We start from the raw sequence: 20,870 nt of genomic DNA, 5'->3' as shown, positions 1-20,870 counted from the left end.
CACTCAGCAACATTGGTACAAACCTCTCTGTTGGGCCCTTCAGTGATTCCTAAAATCTTGTTCTCACTTGGTTCAACATCTACTCGTAGACTGGATGCCCTGTTAATGGAATTCCGAAAGGTTTATCCCAGAGAGAGCTATGGAGACAAGCTGGGGAAGAGAGAAAAATGGCATTCATGTCACAACTAGTTGTTTAGCCATCTGATATATTAATTTGATGGTAGGAATGAGAGGAGTTGAATTATATTCTAGGTTTTTTCACAGAACTTTCTGGAGCATGTAGGGCAAAAAGGCTGGTATAGATCCTGGCACCATTTGTGATGTAGTCCGAAGTGGGCAACAGTGGCTGAAGGCCTTACAGATATGTCTTGGCAAGTGGAGAGAGAAAATTCCTCCCTCAGAAGAGGGTGTGGGGTGAGGGGAGGAGGGAGGGCTCTGTACGCCTTTCTAACTCCACTGGAGCCCCAGAGGCCTTTGGGCTCCATGCCCATGTGACTGTTGGTGTTTGTTTGCTGGGAGTGTATATGCCCTTCTTCCACATCCGCACAAGGACTTCTCTTCCAAGTGTCTTTCTTTTTCCTTTTCTGCATAAGGATCCTGGGAAAAGATAGGTCCTAGAAGCAACCCAGCCCAGAAGTCTGTAGGAGAGGTAGAAGGGAAACTTAACTACTACCAGGGATGTTTGCACCTTCAGAGAATCACTTTACACAAAAGAAAGGGGGTATCTAGGATTCAGCTCTCCCCTTTGCAGGCTGCCGAGCCTTCACACTCTCACCTTGGCAGAGACAGTCCAGTGGGAAGCCCCTGTGCCGTTGCTTCTCAGGATAGAGCTCTGAAGGGCGTCTGTGTGCAAGCACTCAGTGGCCACACAGGAGCTCATGCCGAAGTGTAAAGAGGAAAGAAAAATTAAGCAAAAAAACTCATAACCTGGGTGAAGTGTATTTTGGATCATAGATTTTTATTACTACCAGCTAGTGTCAGACAGGGGCCATTAATCCTCAGATGGTATTGAATAGTAAATCTGCAATACAGCCTCTACCACAGGTGGAATTTGGTCTATAAAACAGACTTCTTACTTGAGATGGGGCTAACGTGATTAGCAGCCACTACATTTACAGAAAACCTCTCAAAGGAGAAGGCATATTTTAGCACGACGTCTCAGTTGCGCCAGCTTGCACTGTGTTAGGTAGGTCAGCTAACAAGGACCTTTGCTTTCTTTATATTCTGTTCTCTGCGAAGGTGTGGATCACATCTTTTTCAAAGTCGAGATTCTGTCCAATGAAGACCGGGAATGGCATGAGTCTTTCTCCCTGGTACTGGGCCCAGATGACCCAGTGGAAGCAGCTCTCGGCGACGTGAGCACCGCCACAGTGACCATCCTAGACCAGGAGGCGGCAGGCAGTCTCGTGTTGCCAGCGCCACCCATTGTGAGTTGCTTGCCCTGAAGGATCGCTGCATTTCTCTCAGGGACCAGTTGATGAGGACTTGAGAAAAGTAGGATTTCTGGGGCTATATATCTTCATTCTTGTGACACAGTGATTCCCAACTGGGTGTGATCTTGTCCCCTCCCCCCACTCTCCTCCACCACCTCCAGGGACCATTTGACAAGTTCTGGTGACATAAAAGTGGAAGCAAACTACATTGAAACCTTGGTCTGATAAAGACAGAAAGTACAATTGATCTCATGTCTTTGGTGGGACCTAGAAAAGTCAGAAAAAAGTGATCTATTATCCTACATATTCAAGACACACATAGAATTCATTATCTGCAGAAGTGTTGTGCCACATTTCCCAATTTGGGGATGCAGAGAATGAATGCACTGCCTTCACAGTTAGGAGGAAAATGCCCAGAGGTTGAGGAAAATTTAACCCATAATAATGAGGCCATCAGAGTAAGTCTTTTAACTCCCCCTGACTAGTCTTAGATAGTAGAAGGATCATTTCAAAATGTGTCTCCTATTTGATCATGGAAGAGAGCCCCCACCTTTATTTACTCTTACTTTGCTGAATGTGCTACTACATACTAATAACAGTTTAGCAACTTTAAGCTGCTAACTGCCATTCGTGATTATAGCTTTCGTTACAGTGTGCAGGAAAATGAAAGTTGTTTTATGTGAGTCATACAGCTCTGACTTAGGAATAAAATTAGTAAGGTAATAAAGCTTTCAGCTCAGGCAGTCAGAGGATCTTCACCAGTAAACATCTGTAGCATGTTGTAGGGGTAGATGCACAGCAAAGCATTATAAAAGCATGTTATATTTTAGAGAATCTCTACAAGGTAAGTGATCTAGTGGATTTCTGGGAAGGGGAGCCTTAGCTCTCTTGCTTTTCCAATATCCACCCTGGGCTGAAGCGTTGTTGCTCCTTTGCAGGTTGTCACACTTGCTGACTATGACCATGTAGAAGAGGTTACCAGAGAAGGAGTCAAGAAAGCCCCCTCTCCAGGCTACCCACTGGTCTGTGTCACCTCCTGTGACCCTCATTTCCCCAAGTATGCCATCATGAAGGAACGCTGCAGTGAGGCTGGCATCAACCAGACGTCTGTGCAGTTCAGCTGGGAAGTGGCCAGCCCCACTGATGGCAATGGGGCCAGGTCTCCCTTTGAGACCGTCACTGACAACACACCATTCACTAGTGTCAACCACATGGTGAGTCTGGGGGCCAGGTCTGGTTGCGCAGGGAAAGACCTGGTGTTTCTCTCTGTTACTCTGACTCTACTAAATTCCTTAAGGTCCATGCATGGCGTTTGGAATAAAATAAATCAGCAGGTAAATACAGGACACACACAGCCTTTTTGTTCTTATATATATATGAAAAGCTAATACAACATAACAGAAAGAGAACTATATTTTATTCTTCTATATAAGAAAAAGCAATATGGTATATTAGAAAGAACTAAGATACTATTCAACCTATTTTTAACTAACTGATGTTAAGAGGTAACTTCTCTGAGTCTCAGTTTCCTGATCTACAAAATAATACCTCTTCCATGTAGCTACTTGACGAGGTCATTGACAAATCAGATATAAAAATGATCTATAAATGGTGAAGTAAGTCAAAGATTCCAGGTAGGTACAATTAATGGTCATTATTTTTTTCACATCTCTTCAATCATTCAATAAGCAGTAGGTTATAAGCTCCTTAAGGACATGGACCAAGGGTTTTACCACATTTGTATCTCCCAGAGTGGCCAGTACACGATGCCACATAGTGGGGACCAGTTATTAAACAAGAGGTTAAGGTGCTTCTTGAGGGACCAACATTTTACTAAGCTGTTGGAGGCATAAAAGGAAGTTCACAATGCAGTTGCTGTCCTCAGAGACTCAGGAGACCCGACCAGCACCTCGGTCCCATCACTGATCAGTGAATAGCGATGGCTCCAACCTTAGGGAGCAGTTCCCTGCACTAACTGTGTGTCACACTAATGCCATTCATCCTCTTCAGAGAGAGCTGAAAGCATGGAGATTCAGGCTCAGCCCAGGACCTGGCACCCAGCCAGCACTCAACGACTTTCGACTGAAATTAGCACATGTAATAATTTTGGAAATCAAAGGTTTCTTTCAGACTAAACTCTAGATTTTTCTTATTCAACTCACAGTGAGTTCCCGCAAATAATGCCTCAGTTGAGCAGGATAATAGTGGAGAAAAGCTATGAGGCACAGGTGGGAAGCTTTGGTTACAGTGGGATCGCTCCGGGTGTCCATCGTCCTGGCACAGCTTGCTCAGGAAGGCCAGAAGATCGGTTCCTTTGTAACATCACCTAGCTCAAATTTAGATTATCTTCTCTATGATTAAAAAATGTAAATGGCAAGGCTTAATAGCTTATGGTTTCATAAGTATCTAATTCTCTGTTTCAACCAAACTATGAAGGAGATTTGGTCTGATTTAAGCCAAATAATACATTTTTGGCAGGTACCAAGTTTATGATTTTACTTTGTTTCAGTTTTCCTTCTTGCAATGAACTGAAGAGTAACACATTTCTCCCACTCTCCTTTGCTCTATCTTTATGTCTTCGAATTTCTTATTTAATATAATTGTATTGTGTGCATTTTTGTAAGATGCCTCAAATCCCTTCTGAACAAAGTCCATGTATAAATAAATAAATAAATATGTAAATAAATAAAGCAAGCATTGGCAACTAATTAAAAAATTTTAATGGAAGAATCTTCTTTAATTTTTAATGGATTTCAGTGAAAATTGTTTTCATGGTTATAATTTATGTTTGTATGATCACTTTGTGGGAGGTCCATGGCACAGAAGTACTAATTAATTTTTTTGTTATGTACGGCCCTATGTGTATGCACATATAGCCTAAAGAGTCCTAGTGACCTGGTTGCCTCTGCATAGGTTGAACCACTTTTATGGCTTCTCTGTGTGTGGGATCATGAAAGAATCTGTAGAAAAACATTCAAAGGCTAATAAGTGTCAGTGGCCAAACTCTCAGCTTCAAGCCTTGCAGTGTGTGTGGTCTTTACATGGGGACAGGTGGAGGGAATAGCAATGGGAAGGAAAGAAAGAAAACCCCTGGGAAGGAAGCGTCTTTCCTCTGTATCCTGACACCATCTGACTTGGAGGCCAAGCAGCTTTGCTGAAGGGCTGAAAACCAGTTGAGTGGTCCTTAGGCTGAACAGTACCGTCACTGGTAACCAGTCATCTCTGGGCTCCTGCACCACATGTGTGCACTTGCTCATCATCTGGCTGAACACCTTCAGCTGTAGGTACTCACTGCTGTATCCCTAGTGCCTGGCTCCTGACAGAAAGTCAGTACTTAGGTGAGTTTAAGTAGAAGGAGAGGTCAATGCGTAGATGGGTGAATGGATGGATGGTGGGTGGTCATCACAGATCACCTTGTATCAGGAACTGGCTCTGTCATATCTTCCAGAATATACAGGGTAAGGAGCTGTTTTATTAGTGTACAAATGTCTGAGGTGATTTTTTTCTTCACGGTAGGTCCTGGATAGCATTTACTTCAGCCGGAGGTTCCATGTGCGTTGTGTGGCAAAGGCAGTGGACAAGGTGGGCCATATGGGGACCCCCTTAAGGAGCAACATTGTTACCATTGGGATAGACAGTGCTATCTGTCACACCCCAGTGGTGGCTGGGACAGCGAGAGGCTTCCAGGCTCAGTCCTTCATCGCAACCTTGAAATACCTGGATGTCAAGCACAAGGAGCATCCAAACAGGTAGGCAGGTGGTGCCTTCCACAGTGAGCAGGTGGAGTGAATCTCAGGCTAGCCCTTGCGTGCTTTAATAAGTGATGCTTCTGCAAAACAAGAATAGTGTTGGTAAATGCTTCAGAAAACGTTTCAATTCTTCAGAGGCCCCCTTAGAGCTGGTCCCTTGCCCATCTCCCTGACTGCATGTCCCTCACCTTGTCGTTCTCACCTGCCAGTCTACCCTCAGAGAATCGTGCCAATTCCCCAGGGCTTCAGACTCTTCAGGTTGCACACCTCCACCCCGCTGTCACTCCCTACTTCCCACACCCCCTTCCCCTTAGTGCAGTTAAATCTGACTGTCCTGCTAGACCTTGCTCACGGCATCTCTTCTAGGATCTTTCCATTGTCTCCCCAAGTTTATTCTGGAAACTCCTCCTTCCAGCCCCCTGGCACCCATGTAAGCCTCTTTCAGAGCATTATTAGCATTCATTTTCTCTCTCTCTGCATAGTAGATGTGAGGGCAGAGACCATGATTATTTATTTCACACCCCCTCTGTCTAGGACAGTGCTGTTGGCACCTAAGAGATGCTCACTGAATACCTAGTGAACAAGTGAGAAATAACACTATGTAAACTGTAAGATGTGGTTTTAGTTTTTCCTGTTGCCACAATGATTTTGATGAAAGATGGATACTTCCCTTTTTGCATAGCAAAAGAAGAATTTATGTGTGTTATACATATTCATTAAACCTCAGAGCCTTGCATGTGTGCCTTTATGAGCAACTGAGTTCAGAGAAAGGAGTTCATTTTGCGTGGGGAGAAAACCGATTTGAATATGGAGCCAAGAATATGCAAATCCTTTTTTCGAACAAGTTAGAATTTGTTTTTGTTAGAAATCAGTAACAGCAGTGCCCAGGGCACTATGGACTCCTTCCTTACAAAAGAGCTGTTCATATTCCAGGGTTCTAATTCCTCTTAAAAATGTGGTTCTTCACTCTGAGAGACAAGCTGTAAAAACTCAAAACACACTCTCAGTAAAAATGCTGAAAATTTAAACTTGTACAATGAAAAATGCAGCCCATAATACAGTTCTGTTGTGTTGCAGTCTTAACCAATATTTAGTAAGCTCATATTTTATTTGGAGTTGTATACTGCATGCTCTGAAGGAACAAAAGAAGTGAAGGAAATGGTCCTTGTCCTCATAGTGAGGAGGCAAGATAAACAGAGTGTGCACCATACAAGAAATAGCAATCAATATAAATAAGTTACAGATTTCCTGGTACCAAGACGCATAAGTGCTGAGGAATGTAGATCAAGGGCGAGCCTGCTGCAGACGAGGCTGGTGGGGGGCCCCGTGGCTCTGGCACTATGGGGCAAGAAAGGAGAAGACGGGAGGGAAGGCTCGCTTAGCTGCGCAGCAACAGTCTGAGAGGTGGAATATTACTATTTCTAGGATATTTGCCTGGGGAGAGAGATTGACCTTAGAGCTTAAGAGCCCAGTGATGTCTTTTTGGCATAAATACAAGAGTTGACCCTTCCCAGCCTCCACAGATGCTAGTGAAGGGCAACAGCACCTGTGTCAGCCACTCGGCTTTGCTCATGAGAAAACAAAGCTTCCATCTAAAACAGAAGAAAGCTTTTAAAGTGATTTGTGGTTGTGATGTTATCTTTTCTTGTATAAAAAATAGATCTCTGGTTCTTGATCGCTATTAGTCCTGAGTTTGGAGCCTCTTTGGGGGTTGGGGGATCCTCCTACATGTACATCACATTCTTGTGTTCACAGAGAAATCCTACATGGAATGCTTCAGGAAAAAAAAATTGCAAATTAAGTAGTTGGGTTAAGAGAAAGAAATGTCCTGTAACCATTCATAGCATGCATCTAAACAGGTATTTCTGCCCTTTTGCCCTAGAATCCACATTTCAGTGCAGATCCCTCACCAGGATGGAATGCTGCCCCTTATCTCCACCATGCCATTGCACAACTTGCATTTTTTGTTATCTGAGTCCATCTACAGACACCAGCATGTCTGCTCCAATCTTGTCACCACCCACGACTTGAGAGGCATCTCAGGTAAGGGACAGTTCTGTGCTGCCTTTCCCACTGCAGGCCCAGCACAGTGGCCCTGAGGGATATGGCTAAGTGAACTCTGCTTTTCATGTTTTCTGGTCCTCCAAGTCTGCATAATTAGTGTATTTCCTTCTTAGCAGGGAACCAAACATAAGCAGTTCAGACAATGAAGTGAACAGGAAAAAACAAGGACTTTAGAATCAAACTGACTTAGGTTCAAATCCTTATTCCACAACCCATCCAACAAAAAAAAGCTGGACCTCTCTGAGCCAGGATTTTCTTATCCATAACATGAGGATAACAATTGATTCCAAACAAGGTGAGTATTAAAGTCTGACATTTTCAAAGCACCTACCACGATGACGTTTGGTTCATCCCCCACAGCAAGCATGCTTGGATCTGTGCCCTCAAGTCCCATTCTTGCAGCATCTTTAAAGTTCAGGTGTTTGTGTTGTGGGATGGTTCCTCCAGGAGCAGAAACTGAGATAGAGTTTGGGGTACAAGATGTATATTAGGGATCAGCCTCTGTTAAAGGGAAGGAGAGGAATCAGGATTGGGCTGAGGCAGAAGTCAAACTGCAATGCAGCCCAGCAAGGCTGCAACCAACTTTTCAGGAAGTTTTGGAGAGAGCCCATCAGTCAGACTTGTCCTGTTTCCAGTCTGAACCAACAGAGCTTTCTAAGCACTTCACTCAGCCCTGGTGTGCCACCTGCCCAAGCAAGGGGGTGACCTAGGGCCGAGCTGCTCTGCCACTGATGCAGTTTTGGAGCTGACAGCTGAGCGCACGTCTCTGTGTCCACCGTAACAGACACTTTACCAAGAGTCCTGCCTGTTTCCATTTACCTCAGCAAGTGCACGTTACATCAGCCTTTCCTCCCTTCACACTGATAAATGATTTAACAGTGTTTCTGAAGAGAGAAAAGCATTTGTAGGCTCTTCCCTATTCATTAAGCATCACTTTTGGGTAGTGATGGTCTTTATACAGTAGAAAGTAGTTGAGTGTGATAATTGTAAATCACTGAGCCATACCTGGAAGAATTGGTCTACATGTGCAGCTAGTGAAAGAAACATGCCATGTTTACAGGCTGAAAGTGCAAACTTTGCACCTCTTCCTACTTAAACACAATTAATTCATATGCTAATTGAGATCCTAGTCCTTGTTGGGCAGAGGGCCTAGTGCTGGTGTTAAACATTTCAAGAAATTCACCAACTCTTTAGAATACCAGTTACTTTTAATAATACTATAAAAATTTTAACCTTAATATTCTAAAATTGTTTTGTTCTCTGCTGCACAAAGGTCTTCCTTAATTTAGAACAGTTCAGTTGCTTGGCAGCATTTGATCCAATAATTTTTTGCCTATAGCAGGGGTGGTTCATTCAAGCCTCATTAGTGAGCTATTTACTCATTAACACAAAATTAAGACTTTTTTCCTAAGAGTTCAGAAACTAAAGGAGTTGCAGAGGTGGTCAGACGTTTGCTTACTGGCTTCTTATAAAAGCTACTTTTTAAAAATTGGTCTTTAAAAAATAATTCATGAACAAATTGTCTGTATAGTAGATCCATTTCATGGACTGGTTGCAAAGCATAGAACGAGGCTTACAGGTGTGACATAGAAAGCTTCAGGGTGTTTTCTTTTCAAGATACTCAGGGCCACCGAGCTTCGACTTCTTCATTCATGCTATCATTTGTTGACCTTTCCTTCCCAGGTTTCTGCAGCCTCCAAGAGGAGTCTGTGAACTCACTGCTCTATTTAGCACCTGGCAACAGGCAGTTAGCCAGCTCCCCTCGCCTTCTCACCCAGGCTGCATGGGGAGCACTAGGTTGCTCTATTAATAGAGCCTCAGATGGAGGGAAAGCTCTCTCAGTGCCAAAGGACATGTTCCTTCTCTCCATCGGCTCCTGGGCAGCCCGTGAGGGGCAAGTGTGCAGACTGAGTTACTGGTCCTGGTTCCTCCCCGACCCCCGCAGATGCAGGGTTCCTGGATGATGCAGTCTATGACAGCACAGCCCTCGGGCCTGGCTATGACCGCCCCTTCCAGTTTGACCCCAGCGTGCGGGAGCCCAAGAGCATCCAGCTCTACAAGCATCTGAACCTGAAGAGCTGCGTCTGGACCTTTGATGCCTATTATGACATGACCGAGTTAATTGATGTCTGTGGGGGGTCTGTAACTGCTGACTTCCAGGTGGGTGCTCCAGGGCCTGCTCTAAGGCTGCAGGCAGCCAGCGCCAAGTGGGACCTTGTTTGTTCCTGAACCACTGCAGTTAGCACCTTGCATCTGGCGGCCCCCCAAAGCGGGGCTGACCAAAGGACTCATCTTTATAAATCCCCCCACAGAGAACTGAGCAGTATCATGGCCACAGAGTACCCCCTAAAGTCCTCTCAATCAATTAATTGGAAAATTAATATGGAGAAATTTCTGTTTGGCATAATCACTTATATAAAAATCTCATTTTTACTTCTCTACATATATATGTTATTATCCTCTGGGGATATAGTTACATTTGACTGTAGAGTTATTACTAAATAAGCATGTTCTATTCCCCACATGGGGAAATAAGTCAAAATGACATGTGGTCTTTCAGGGGATGAGTAGAGCACCGTAAGCATTATGGAGAGAGAGTTGTTTAAGACACTTTGATTTTATAGCTGTCCCAAACCTATGCCAAGCTGACGACCCTTACAAATGTGGACACTGTTTAAATAGACATTAAACATCAGTGACAAAGAAAATTTTATAGCAAGAAACCGTAGTCATAGGAGGGCAGTTATTTCAAAGGCAGTAAGCTAATGGGTCCTCATGGGGAAATTAATTCTAAAACAGGTTTTACTCAATTTTCAGCAGTTATCTCCATGGGCTAAAAGCTAGATGTTCTTCGTTTCAAATCAGATTTACCCACACTGAAAAAGGGAGCTTGTAAAGGGTCTTAGAGTAATCATTTGGGAAAGTGTCTTTGATTAAGGTATGTTTTGTTTCTTTGAGAAGCCTCTTTATTCTGTTACCTCTCATTTCATATACACTACTGCCCTCTGCTGAATAGAACTTAAGGCGTTCTTAGGTTTTCTTTGAGTTTCTGAAGTTTTGAAACCTACATTCACTCTAGATATGTAAAACTAAGTGACTGGTTCTTCCTCTGGTGCCTCCAAAATTAGTATTCTTTGTTTTCCATGTTTTTCCTTTAATTACACTTCGGAAATTTTGTTCAGAATACAATTAAAAATCTCAAAGACAAAGATTTCTTGTAATATATGCCCCACTTAAACCAACACAGGAAAAATATATACATAGAGTACATCACTGTTGTCTGTTTCTTTAAGAATAGTCTAAACAGCTGGCATATGGTAGAATGGAGAACTTAGAACCAAGCCCTAGTTCATATCTTTCCCTATCATAACCCTTCTGAACTTCATCTGAAATTGTGACCAATAATCTCCACATGGGAAGGTACCTAGCACAGTGCAGGTAATATAGTAAATATTTGTCAAGGGTTTTGTTTATTTTTTAAGGATTCGTAAGTGACATCATGAGGGTTAAAGGAGAAAAAACAGAAATAGAGGAGGAAAATTGATTTGTCCAATCAACTAAAGAATTTACTGAGGTTCTTGTATCAACAGTTGTGAGACTGGGGCAAGTGTATTTAGCAAAGTCAGTATATTACGGGGACAGAACATGGTATGAGGTTCAGATACAATCTTGAAATTTCTAAAGAAAACAGAATAAGGAATTGCAAACAAAATTTTTAAGTGAATATAGAACTAGTAGAGTCTTTTGAAAAACTTGGAATCAAATTTCAAATCCCTGACAACACTGAATATGAAAAAATACCTTATAAAGTTTTGATATCCTAAATATTGATAAAACATTTGGCTCCTTCATTTAATTACCCATCACTTTATACTGTATTTTTAAACAAAAAATAATAAGTTCCATAGTGTATTATGAAATTTGAACAAAATTCTTTTAAACTAAGCTTTATTTGCTATAAAAGAAATACATACTTGTGGAGGGAAAATATAAAACATTTTAAAATGAATAAATCAGCTCCCCACTCATGCACACATATGCACAGTTAGCTTCCCCACGAAAGCTTCTGCTCATATTCTGTTATCCTTCTATCCAAGTTTTGCTCATTGCATAGTAAAATAAAAATTATTAAGCCAAATTAATACCAGTAACAAGAACCCCTTTAGAAGAAGTGTTCTCTTGGTAGTATCATGTACTGCTTTGTCAAAATTATTTCAATAAAACATTTCATGAGCTGGGAAAGTATCTAAGGATATGCAGCTCTGAGTTATCTGTCGTAAGTTTCCTAAGTGTGATATCCAAATCCCCAGACCTTTGTTCCTGTTGTTGGAGTTATGGGAACTCACTAAAACATCCAAGTCAGCTGCATATTCATCCCACAGATTCAGATCTGGGCATCTTCCTAAGCAGGGTTGATTCAGCTCTCCTACTGGTCACTGGAAAATATGGTCATCAAGGGACTATGTATTGAAAGGTAGATTCCAGATCTTCCAGGTCAATCATTTGGAAATAACTGGACTACTTAAAAATCCCAGCCAATGCTTCTAACAACGAAACAGTAGAAGCAAAGTGCCTTCACAGTCTTCCAGAGTGTTTCTGTGCACGTCACCTCAGAAAAGCCTTCCCAGATCCCCTTATCTAAAGAAGCATCCTAGCCACTTCCCATCCCTTTATTTCCTTATGACTTAGATTTATGTATCTCCCTTACTAGACTGTAGGTTCCACAAGGGCAATGATTTGGTTTTACCATTGCTGAGGACTCAGTTCCTAGCCTAGTGCCTAACACATTTGCAGGCACTCAATCAGTAACTATTGAGTGAGTAGTGAAAATTGATCCACGATGTGAGGACCATATGCTTTTTCGGCCCTCTCTGTGTGCACACCATTCGCTTTGCAGGTGAGAGACTCTGCCCAGTCCTTCCTGACAGTGCACGTGCCTCTGTATGTGTCGTACATCTACGTGACGGCCCCCAGGGGCTGGGCCTCCTTGGAGCACCACACCGAGATGGAGTTTTCCTTCTTCTATGACACTGTTCTCTGGAGAACAGGTATATCCGATGACATTTTAATTCCTCCTACCTTATGCTCAAGTAAAATTAAAAGAAAAAACTAAGAGGCGGCATTCCTCATCCCTGTACACAGTCAAGGATGGCTGCCTGAAGTATAGAAAGTATATAGACATGTGGTTCCTGAAAAAGAATGATGTCCATATAAGCTGATGCTGGAAGGCCTCCAGGGATGGGGAGTTCAGGCCACATAGCCAGGGGCCCAGAGTAGAGGATGGCAAGTGACTGTTGGGTCTTACACTGCCCCTTAAGGGTTCAGAGGAATGTGTGTGGTCATTTTCTCATAGTTAAAAATGGTGTACTTTATATTGTTTAAAGAGATATCTAGTTTTATTTTTATTTTTAATTGTTTGTAATTTATATTGTTAATATTCATTTGATATAGAGTTTGCTTTTTCATTGCATTCTTAAAAGTAGGAATTTCAACCCTACCTTACTTTAAGGTCTGCAATGCTGACTTTCTTAAAATGAACTTCACCTCAGGCTTGTCTCTGTTACTGCTCTCTTTCAGAGGGAGCCCCTCAGGGGCTGGACTGACCCTTCAGCTAGGCACTCACACCTTACTGCTATCTTCCCCCACTGCTACCACCTGAATGCCCCTTAGACTCCACGATTCTCTCCCCCCTTCATCCCAATGTAGCTGAAGTATTTTTTGTTTTTGTTACATTTTCTTACAGTGGCATTACCACATCCAAGATATACTTCAAGCATTACCCCACACTTATGTCCCCTCCTTTCACTGCTCCTGTTCTCCCACTCTCCTTCCCTGGCTGTGATTTAGTTGATCTGAGGCAGATACTTCAGCTGATGAGTTTTCTTTAGATGGGGCCTTATCTCTAGTAATGGAAAGTATAACCCTGCTCTCTGTTAAAGGTTAAGTTCAAGTCATGTATTTGCTTCATATATCCCATAAGAAAGGAAGTTTTTACACGATCAGATAATTTCTTGAGATTTTTTTTTAACTTTATTTGTCCCCCTCCTTTGGTTACCCTTTAGTTTTTGGTCATACTGAGCTCATTGGCTGTCATGATTGCAATCACCCTTATTAAAGCCACAGTTTACTCATATCATGCCATATATAGCTGGCCTTCTACAAGCTAACCTTTAATTCTCCACTGGTTTGAGTATTAAATGTAGCCACCAGGACACTGTTTATGATTCTATTAAGTCCTAAAAGGTGTCCTGGTGAGGAAAAGAAAATCGAATGAAGCAGACATGCTATAAGCACATCCTGGTATAAAGTTGACAGTAAGAAGTATTAAGGACCATTTTTTCCCCAAGCTATTATGGGCTAGGGTCCTGCATCTGGGCTAAGTGTCATTTTTAGGTATAAAATGCCACTATGTCAAGGAGGATGGAACTATAAAAAAGAAGCAAGTAGAATGAACTGCCCACAATTGTAATTGACAGATGTCTCTAAATAGACTATTTGCTCAAGCAAATACGTAAATTTGTGTTAAGTATCATTAAATAAATGTGCAGCTCTGATTCGAGGCATCCCTGGGATAACTCACAGGTAAGTTACTGCCAGGGAGATCTTCCCTTGGCTGCTTTAACATGGATGTTTTGTATTTGGTCATCTTCCCAGGAATCCAGACAGACAGTGTGCTCTCTGCAAGGCTGCAGATAATACGAATCTATATTCGAGAGGATGGTCGTCTCGTCATTGAATTCAAGACCCATGCGAAATTCAGAGGTAATATCAGTGCCAGTTTTTTTCCTCAATTTTTTATTTATAAACGTTTAAAACAAATGTTTAAAAGAATAGGACAATGAAAAAAAGTCAGCAATTGTTAGCATTTTCTACATGTGTGTATACACATACACACATGTATACCCTTTTTTTGTCATTCCATTTGAAAACAAGCTGCAGACTTCATGTCCAGTTACCCTAAGCACTTCAGTAGACATCTCCTGAGAACAGGGAAATTCTCTTATACATCATAATAGCATTACCACATCCAAGATATTTAACATTGATCCAGTATTATCTAGTCCTTATTGTCTAGGTATTGTCTAGATCTAGTGCCTATTCCCTCTATTGTCCTACAAATGTCTTTTCTACTTGTTTTATTATTTGTTTACATTTATTTTATATCTGTTTATATAAAGGAAGGTAGATTCAATCAACATTCATTTGTTACATTTTGTTATATCTCTTTAGTCTCTTTTCATCTAAAATAGTCTCCCTACTTTTGTTTTCTCATGACATCATGAGTTTTAAAGAGGAAACTTTTTTTTAAAGAGCAAGACGCTGAGTACCTTTACCTTTTTAATGACGTTTATAATTGTCTCCTTCTACCAAGGGCTTGAGAGACTCTAAATGAAGTTTTGTTTTTGTTTTTTTTTAAATCTGAAATTGTTATTTCGATTTATAAACACTAAAACTTTCTACCTCCAAGAAACATGTTGGCTAGAATTCAAAGCTAAGTGTATTTGATGTTCATTGTCACGTTATTGTGAATATGCTCATTAGCACCATTTCAGCAAGGCACATTCACATTGTTTATAAGTATATATGACCACAATGACCATCCCAAGTAGAGTGATGGGCTGGTGTGAAATGCCATGCTGTCCTAGCCAGTGTGGAATATATTCTAAGGGTTAAGAAGGTAGGTATAACCTTTGTTGTTTGATAGAATAATAATTTAGTTCAAAGCTTTTGTAGAAGATTCACCATAAATACAATAAAACTCACAAACAGTTGTGTATGTATTTCTCCTTGAAATAGGACAATTTGTGATGGAGCACCACACCCTCCCTGATGTGAAATCATTCATATTGACACCAGACCACCTAGGAGGAATTGAATTTGACCTGCAGCTCCTATGGAGTGCTCAGACTTTTGATTCTCCATATCAACTCTGGAGAGCCACAAGCTCTTATAACAGGTGAATACAAGATGGAGTTTTGGGGTAAAGCTGAAATGTTTTTAGCTTCTTTAAGAGTTTTTCTTCGAAGGCTAGATTTCTATTTTAAAAGAGGAATAGACAGAAAAAACCCTCTGGCAAATAGAGAAAGAAACAAATGTAGCTCAGATGAGCTTCTGATCTAAAAATTGGAAAGTGCTCTCACCCTTATCCTAAGGGTAAAACCAGTCAGCACACATTACTTCCACTCACATCCCATTGGCTAGAACTTAGTCACATGGCAACCTACCTACAAAGGAAGCTGGGAAATGTGTCCATCCAAAACCTTAGTATAATAAATTATATTCCAATTACCACAGCCAGTGTAAAATCCAGGATTTGGGGTTATTAGGTCTAGATGTCACACTTTATGGTCTGAAGTCCTATAAAAATAAATAACAGGAGTTAATCCTCTCCCAGACCCAATGTAGAGGTACAATGGAAATTGAATACAATATCTCATTTGTAAAAGGAAAAAATAGGAAAAACAAAATTTAAACTTTTACCATGAAAACAATAGTGGTGTAGCCAGGAGTCATAAATATTGAGATCATAAATATTATTGTCCCCATTTTATAGATCATGAAATTAAGATATGTTTGGCATGAAAATATTGCTCCAGCTTTATAGTTAAGAAGTGGAAGATTGTCTTAAGAATCATTTTCACAAAGGTTTCTTTAATTATAAATTTTTGGTCTTATATGAGATTTTTTTCAATCTATCGATTCCTTTAAAATTGTTACATAATAAAGTAATCTTCATGGGCTGTGCTTCCTAGAACCTCAGGAAATTGTTAATGTACTTTGTCCCAGTTTATAGGCAAAGAAACTGTCCTTGTTAAATTCTCTACTGAAACTCTACTAGTCCACCTCTCCTCTGGGCCCATCTCCTCTCTCTAGCCTCATCTCAAACCATCTTCTAACCATGTTAAATGTCTCAGCAGCCTCTGAACCTACCAGCCCAGCCAGAGCTCTGCACCTTTGCAATGACCCTTCATGCCCCTTTCCTCTTACAAAACTTGAAATCCACTGAGCCCCAGTTCCAACACTGACCCTCTGTGACACAGTCCCTGACTCCCCATACAGTGCTGGAAGCTGCTCCTTCCTGACCCACCTTATCCCAGCTTCTGCTATAACACAACTCATTATGTTATAAAGCTTGAGGGAGAGTCCCATTTTCCACTAGGTTGTGACCTTTCCATGAGTAAAAGCCATGGCTGATCCATCTTGAATCCCCAGAACTGCAGGTTTTAAGCACATGGTAGGTCCTTAATAAACATCCTTTAGGAGCTCACATTTACAGTAAGGAGATAAAACAAATGGTGAAAGTAAGAGCAAGCACAGCGTTCTGTGCTCTGTGCACTGAGAGAGGCCCAGAGCACTAAAACCACGGCTGTTTAGGGAGAACAGAGCCCAGTATAAGCTGGCGGCCTATGCAAGGCTTCTTGGGGGAAGGGGGCAACTAGGGCCCCATATTACAACATGGAAATGTCTGGTTTTTAGAAAGGAGGGGGAAGAATGGTGTGATTAAAGGCTCATATTTAGGACTTCGGCATATTTGCAGGGATAGTAAAGAAACTGACTTAAACCATATTTAAGGATGAGGAAAAGTAGGACTGCAGATTTATGAGACTGTGCAATTTATCCTGTACTCATTTGTACAACAAATATTTATTGAGCATTTACTATGTGTCAGGGAAGGTTCTGAGCACTGGGAATACGTCAGTGAACAAAATACAGATCCCTGTGCACTGGCACTTACAGTAAAGTAAGAAGATAAAAAACAGCAGGCATAATAAATTAGTATATGTTAGAAGGTAAGGGGTACTCTGGAAAAATAAAAGGTATAGAACAAAGGAAGGGGGGTCAGGAGTGCAGAGTAGGTTTCATCAGGAAGGCAAAGACTTGAAGGAGGAGAAGGAGTTCACTATACAGACTAAGTGGGTGAAGAGGTCCTGGCAGAGCTCCTGAGATAGCAGTACCTCTGGCAGCTTGGGGAACAGCAAGGAGGCCGGTGTGGCTGTAGGGAGTGAGCAAGGAGCAAGGAGGAAGGTACGAAGCAGTGAGGTCAAAGAAGTGAGGCAGAGGGGTAGCACCACCATGTGGGAGCCTCGTAGGCTGCCCGGGCTTTGGCTCTTCCTCAGTGCAGTGGGAGCCCCTGAAGGGCTTGAGCAGAGGAGTGACATGGTCTGGCTTGTCTCTTTGAAAGCAAGGATCAGGCATGAACAGTTCTCCCTAATTAAGTGTTTCTATTAATTGATGGCTGCTATTTACATTACAAATGCCAAGTTTCATGTAATTCAAATATGATAAGCAAAGTCTTATTTCTTGATAGCCCAAAGTTTGGAAGAAAATAGGGATCATGTGTGAAAACTGCAGACGTACAGACATACAGACTGTTGGATGGGAAGGGGCTTAGAAACTAAGCCCTGAAAGTTTTCGTGGGTTATTAAAATCATACAACCATGGCAGAGGCAAAGCAAGGACAGGGTTAGACTCTCACAGTTTCTAGCCTGTGCCATTCCACTAAACTGGACATCCCAGGATGTATTCAAAAAAAAATTTATTTATTTTACCAAATATTTTGCTAATAAATAGATATAAATAATACAAAAGAAATGGTCAGAGAATGAACACGGTGCATGTGAGAACTGTTTGCAGATTGCTCATGCCAGTTAGAATTAAGATTCACAGCCCTGCACTCTTCATTCAGTGGATGGCAGCCTCCTAAGGCCCTTAAGGAATCTTCCTGAAGCATCTGGCTGTCTTCCAAGCAACATACTAAGGCTACTGGATGACAAGTGTGGGAAATGAAGTAGGCAAGGGTACAAAGGTACCGTGTTCTCAGTGTCATGACCTACAGAATCCTGTGCCCCCCCATACACAGGCAAGTTCCCAGCGAGTAGTCTCCTAGAAGTCATATTATTTCTCAGCTTCATAAAGGGATGAAGCTGTAGAGTTTGGGAAAGGCACCCTGTAACTGACTGCTAAGGCATGGGGGGATGGGGAGCATTCCCTGGCGAGGTGTCCCCCAAGGCATTTGCTACCTCTTCAATCAGAACAGCAGCCCCCGAGGTCACATCTTAATAAATTAACACTTTTGCAGTTGAGAATGCGATGAACAGATGAACCGGTGTCAGTCAACAGGAAGCACTAAATAGAAATTGTCAAACAAATTTCATGAAAATTTAAGGGAAGTGACCAGTTCTGTCTTCACTGAGCCTATTAAGTTTTTCTAAACAGTATGCCTTTCTCAGCTTTTCTTGTGAAAAGGACTTGAATAAATGAGAGAAGCTCTTCTTAATACCTCTGGATAATACTCTGAAGGTTAGAATGATCAGTGATGAAGGTCTGAAAATTTGTTCACCGACTTGTAAAGGTTTTGGGTGCCAGGCACAAATACCAGCTGAAAGTTGTTTAATAAAGTCAGCGTGTGTCTGGGTAAGTGATCTACAAAGTGTTCCTTCTAAGCAGTCTGCTCTGCCTGTTTGCAGGAAGGACTACTCCGGGGAGTACACCATCTACCTCATCCCCTGCACGGTACAGCCCACGGAGCCATGGGTCGACCCAGGGGAGAAGCCTCTGGCCTGCACTGCACATGCCCCAGAAAGGTAGGAAGGTACAGTCTAGCCTCATTATTTGTAAATTAGCCTATTTGCTAAAATGTGTTTGTAACTCAAGATCACTTCCTGTGGTTCTTTCATGGTCACTCACAAACAGGCAGAGTGACGGAACACTGAGTCCCCTGACACACGCTCCCCGCTCAGGTAGGGCAAGGCTGCTCTGCCTTTCTGCTTCAGCTCTCCTACTGTAAGTCAGTGTCCTTTTCATGGTCTGTTTAGTGCCATCATTTTCAGTGTTTTATGCTTTTTATTGGTGATTTCGCTGTTTATAATGGCTCCCAAACATATGGCTGAAGTGCGGTCCAGTCCAGCTGAGTGTGAGGAGGCTGGATGGGCCTTAGGGGCACTGGGTGAGCTTTGTTCGGGCGTGAGCTCTGCTGCTGTTGTCAGAAGATATGTGTTGATCAATCAACAGCATATATTGAATAAGCTGTCTTTAAGCAGAGACATGCACAAAACAGGGTTCAGTATTGACCAGTTGATGAAAATGTGCCCAGAGGCTGCAGTAACTCTACCCTGTCTTTCCCCTGGGAGCAATAGCTCTGCATTCACCAAGTCAGCATTCATTGTGAGTTTACAGAATGTAAGTACCACAAATGAGAATCAAGTATGTATCAGCCCATCCCTACCTCAGCCCTGAGACTGTCAGGGTTGCACCATATGTTCATTCATTCAGTCGGTATTAAATGAGATCTTACCAAGCGCTCTCCTCTAGCCTAGACATAGAGATTACAGCAGAGGAAAAAGCAACCTCTCTCAGGCAGTTTATAGTCTAGTGCTACCTTCTAGGAGCTGAGCACAGTGAATAGAAGACGTTTCTGAAAGAAGATGCTGAGGACAGAATCCGACATTATCATTAAGAGAAGACGTTGTGTAGTGTGACTTTCAAACTAAGAAACTGAGAACTGGCCATTGGATTGGGCAATTTCAAAGTCATTGATGAGCTTGACAAAGGTCAAAGGTTCAGTGGGCTGAGGGGAATAAAACCTGATTGGAGGGATTTCAAGAGAGAGAAGTGAGAAAGTGGAAACAACAGGGATAAATTGCTAAAGCTGTTTTATTTTAAAGGATGTCAGAGGAATGGGGCAGTAGCTTGGAACAGATGAGGGGTCAAAGGTTTTATTTGTATTTTAGGGCAGAAAATATTTCAGACGTTTGCATGCTGGTGGAGATAACCCTATTGGTCCATTAGGCAAAGTCTGATGAGGCAGAAGAATGAGTGAGAATGTACAAAGCCCAGTCCTTGATCAGGGTGGTGCTGGACCCAGGGCCTCTGGGGAAGGGCCAGTCTTCCCAGAAGCACAAAGTTCATCCACTGAAAAGGAAAGAAAGGCAGAGTCTATGGATACAGGTAAAGGGAAGATTAGCAGATTGGGAGGGTAGGGAAGACAACATAGACATCTCATTGAGTCTTTTTTCTCCATGAAATGAGAAGCCACGCATTAGCTGGAGGTGAGGCACGTTGTGGTTTGAGATGATGGAGGAAGTAAAAGTCCACTCAGAGGGTGGGAAGTAAATGGATCACAGGACTAGTGAGAGCAGCAGATGCGGCAGTGCTGAGGACCAATGGAGTTGTTTTTAAATTACCATAGTATTGATGTAAGATCAACTGCACATATTTAAAAGTAAACAACTTGATAAATTTTGACATTAATGTTTTTATTATTAATAAATGTTTTTGACATTAATATATGAAAACATTTACCACAATTAAGAGAGTGAATATATCCAATTCCTCCAAAAGTTTCCTCATGCCGCTTTGTAAGTAATTCCTCCCTCCCACCCCTTCCAAACCACCTGTTTCCCCAGACCTGCTTTCTGTTACTATGGATTAGTTCGCATTTTGCATTCCTTTTCTCTGGCTTCTTTCACTCAGCATGATTATTTTCAGTCATTCATGTTTTTTGTATCAGTAGTTTGTTCCTGTCATAGCCGAGTTGTAGTCCATGGTATGGATATACTACAGTTTGCCTATCCATTCTTCAGCTGATGGCTATTCGGGTTGCTTACAATTTATGATTATAATA

The 20,870-nt window shown here is 41.9% G+C and overlaps 1 protein-coding gene across 5 annotated transcripts in view; it reads left to right on the top strand.

Moving 5' to 3' along the window:
- FRAS1 (Fraser extracellular matrix complex subunit 1) overlaps positions 1-20,870 on the top strand; it is a 445,842-nt gene that overhangs the window by 410,346 nt on the left and 14,626 nt on the right. For all 5 annotated transcript variants that reach the window (XM_073237418.1, XM_073237419.1, XM_073237416.1 and 2 more), the window contains 9 exons: positions 1,240-1,427; positions 2,372-2,647; positions 4,950-5,182; positions 7,065-7,225; positions 9,192-9,406; positions 12,144-12,294; positions 13,901-14,008; positions 15,044-15,203; positions 18,715-18,831. In XM_073237418.1, coding sequence (XP_073093519.1) covers positions 1,240-1,427; positions 2,372-2,647; positions 4,950-5,182; positions 7,065-7,225; positions 9,192-9,406; positions 12,144-12,294; positions 13,901-14,008; positions 15,044-15,203; positions 18,715-18,831 — 1,609 coding nt within the window. The remainder of the gene's footprint in view (positions 1-1,239; positions 1,428-2,371; positions 2,648-4,949; positions 5,183-7,064; positions 7,226-9,191; positions 9,407-12,143; positions 12,295-13,900; positions 14,009-15,043; positions 15,204-18,714; positions 18,832-20,870) is intronic.

This window comes from Manis javanica, chromosome 5 (assembly GCF_040802235.1).
Source record: "Manis javanica isolate MJ-LG chromosome 5, MJ_LKY, whole genome shotgun sequence".
NCBI lineage: Eukaryota > Metazoa > Chordata > Mammalia > Pholidota > Manidae > Manis > Manis javanica.
The sequence above is the reverse complement of the archived record's forward strand: the minus strand, read 5'-3'. Positions and strand labels throughout refer to the sequence as shown.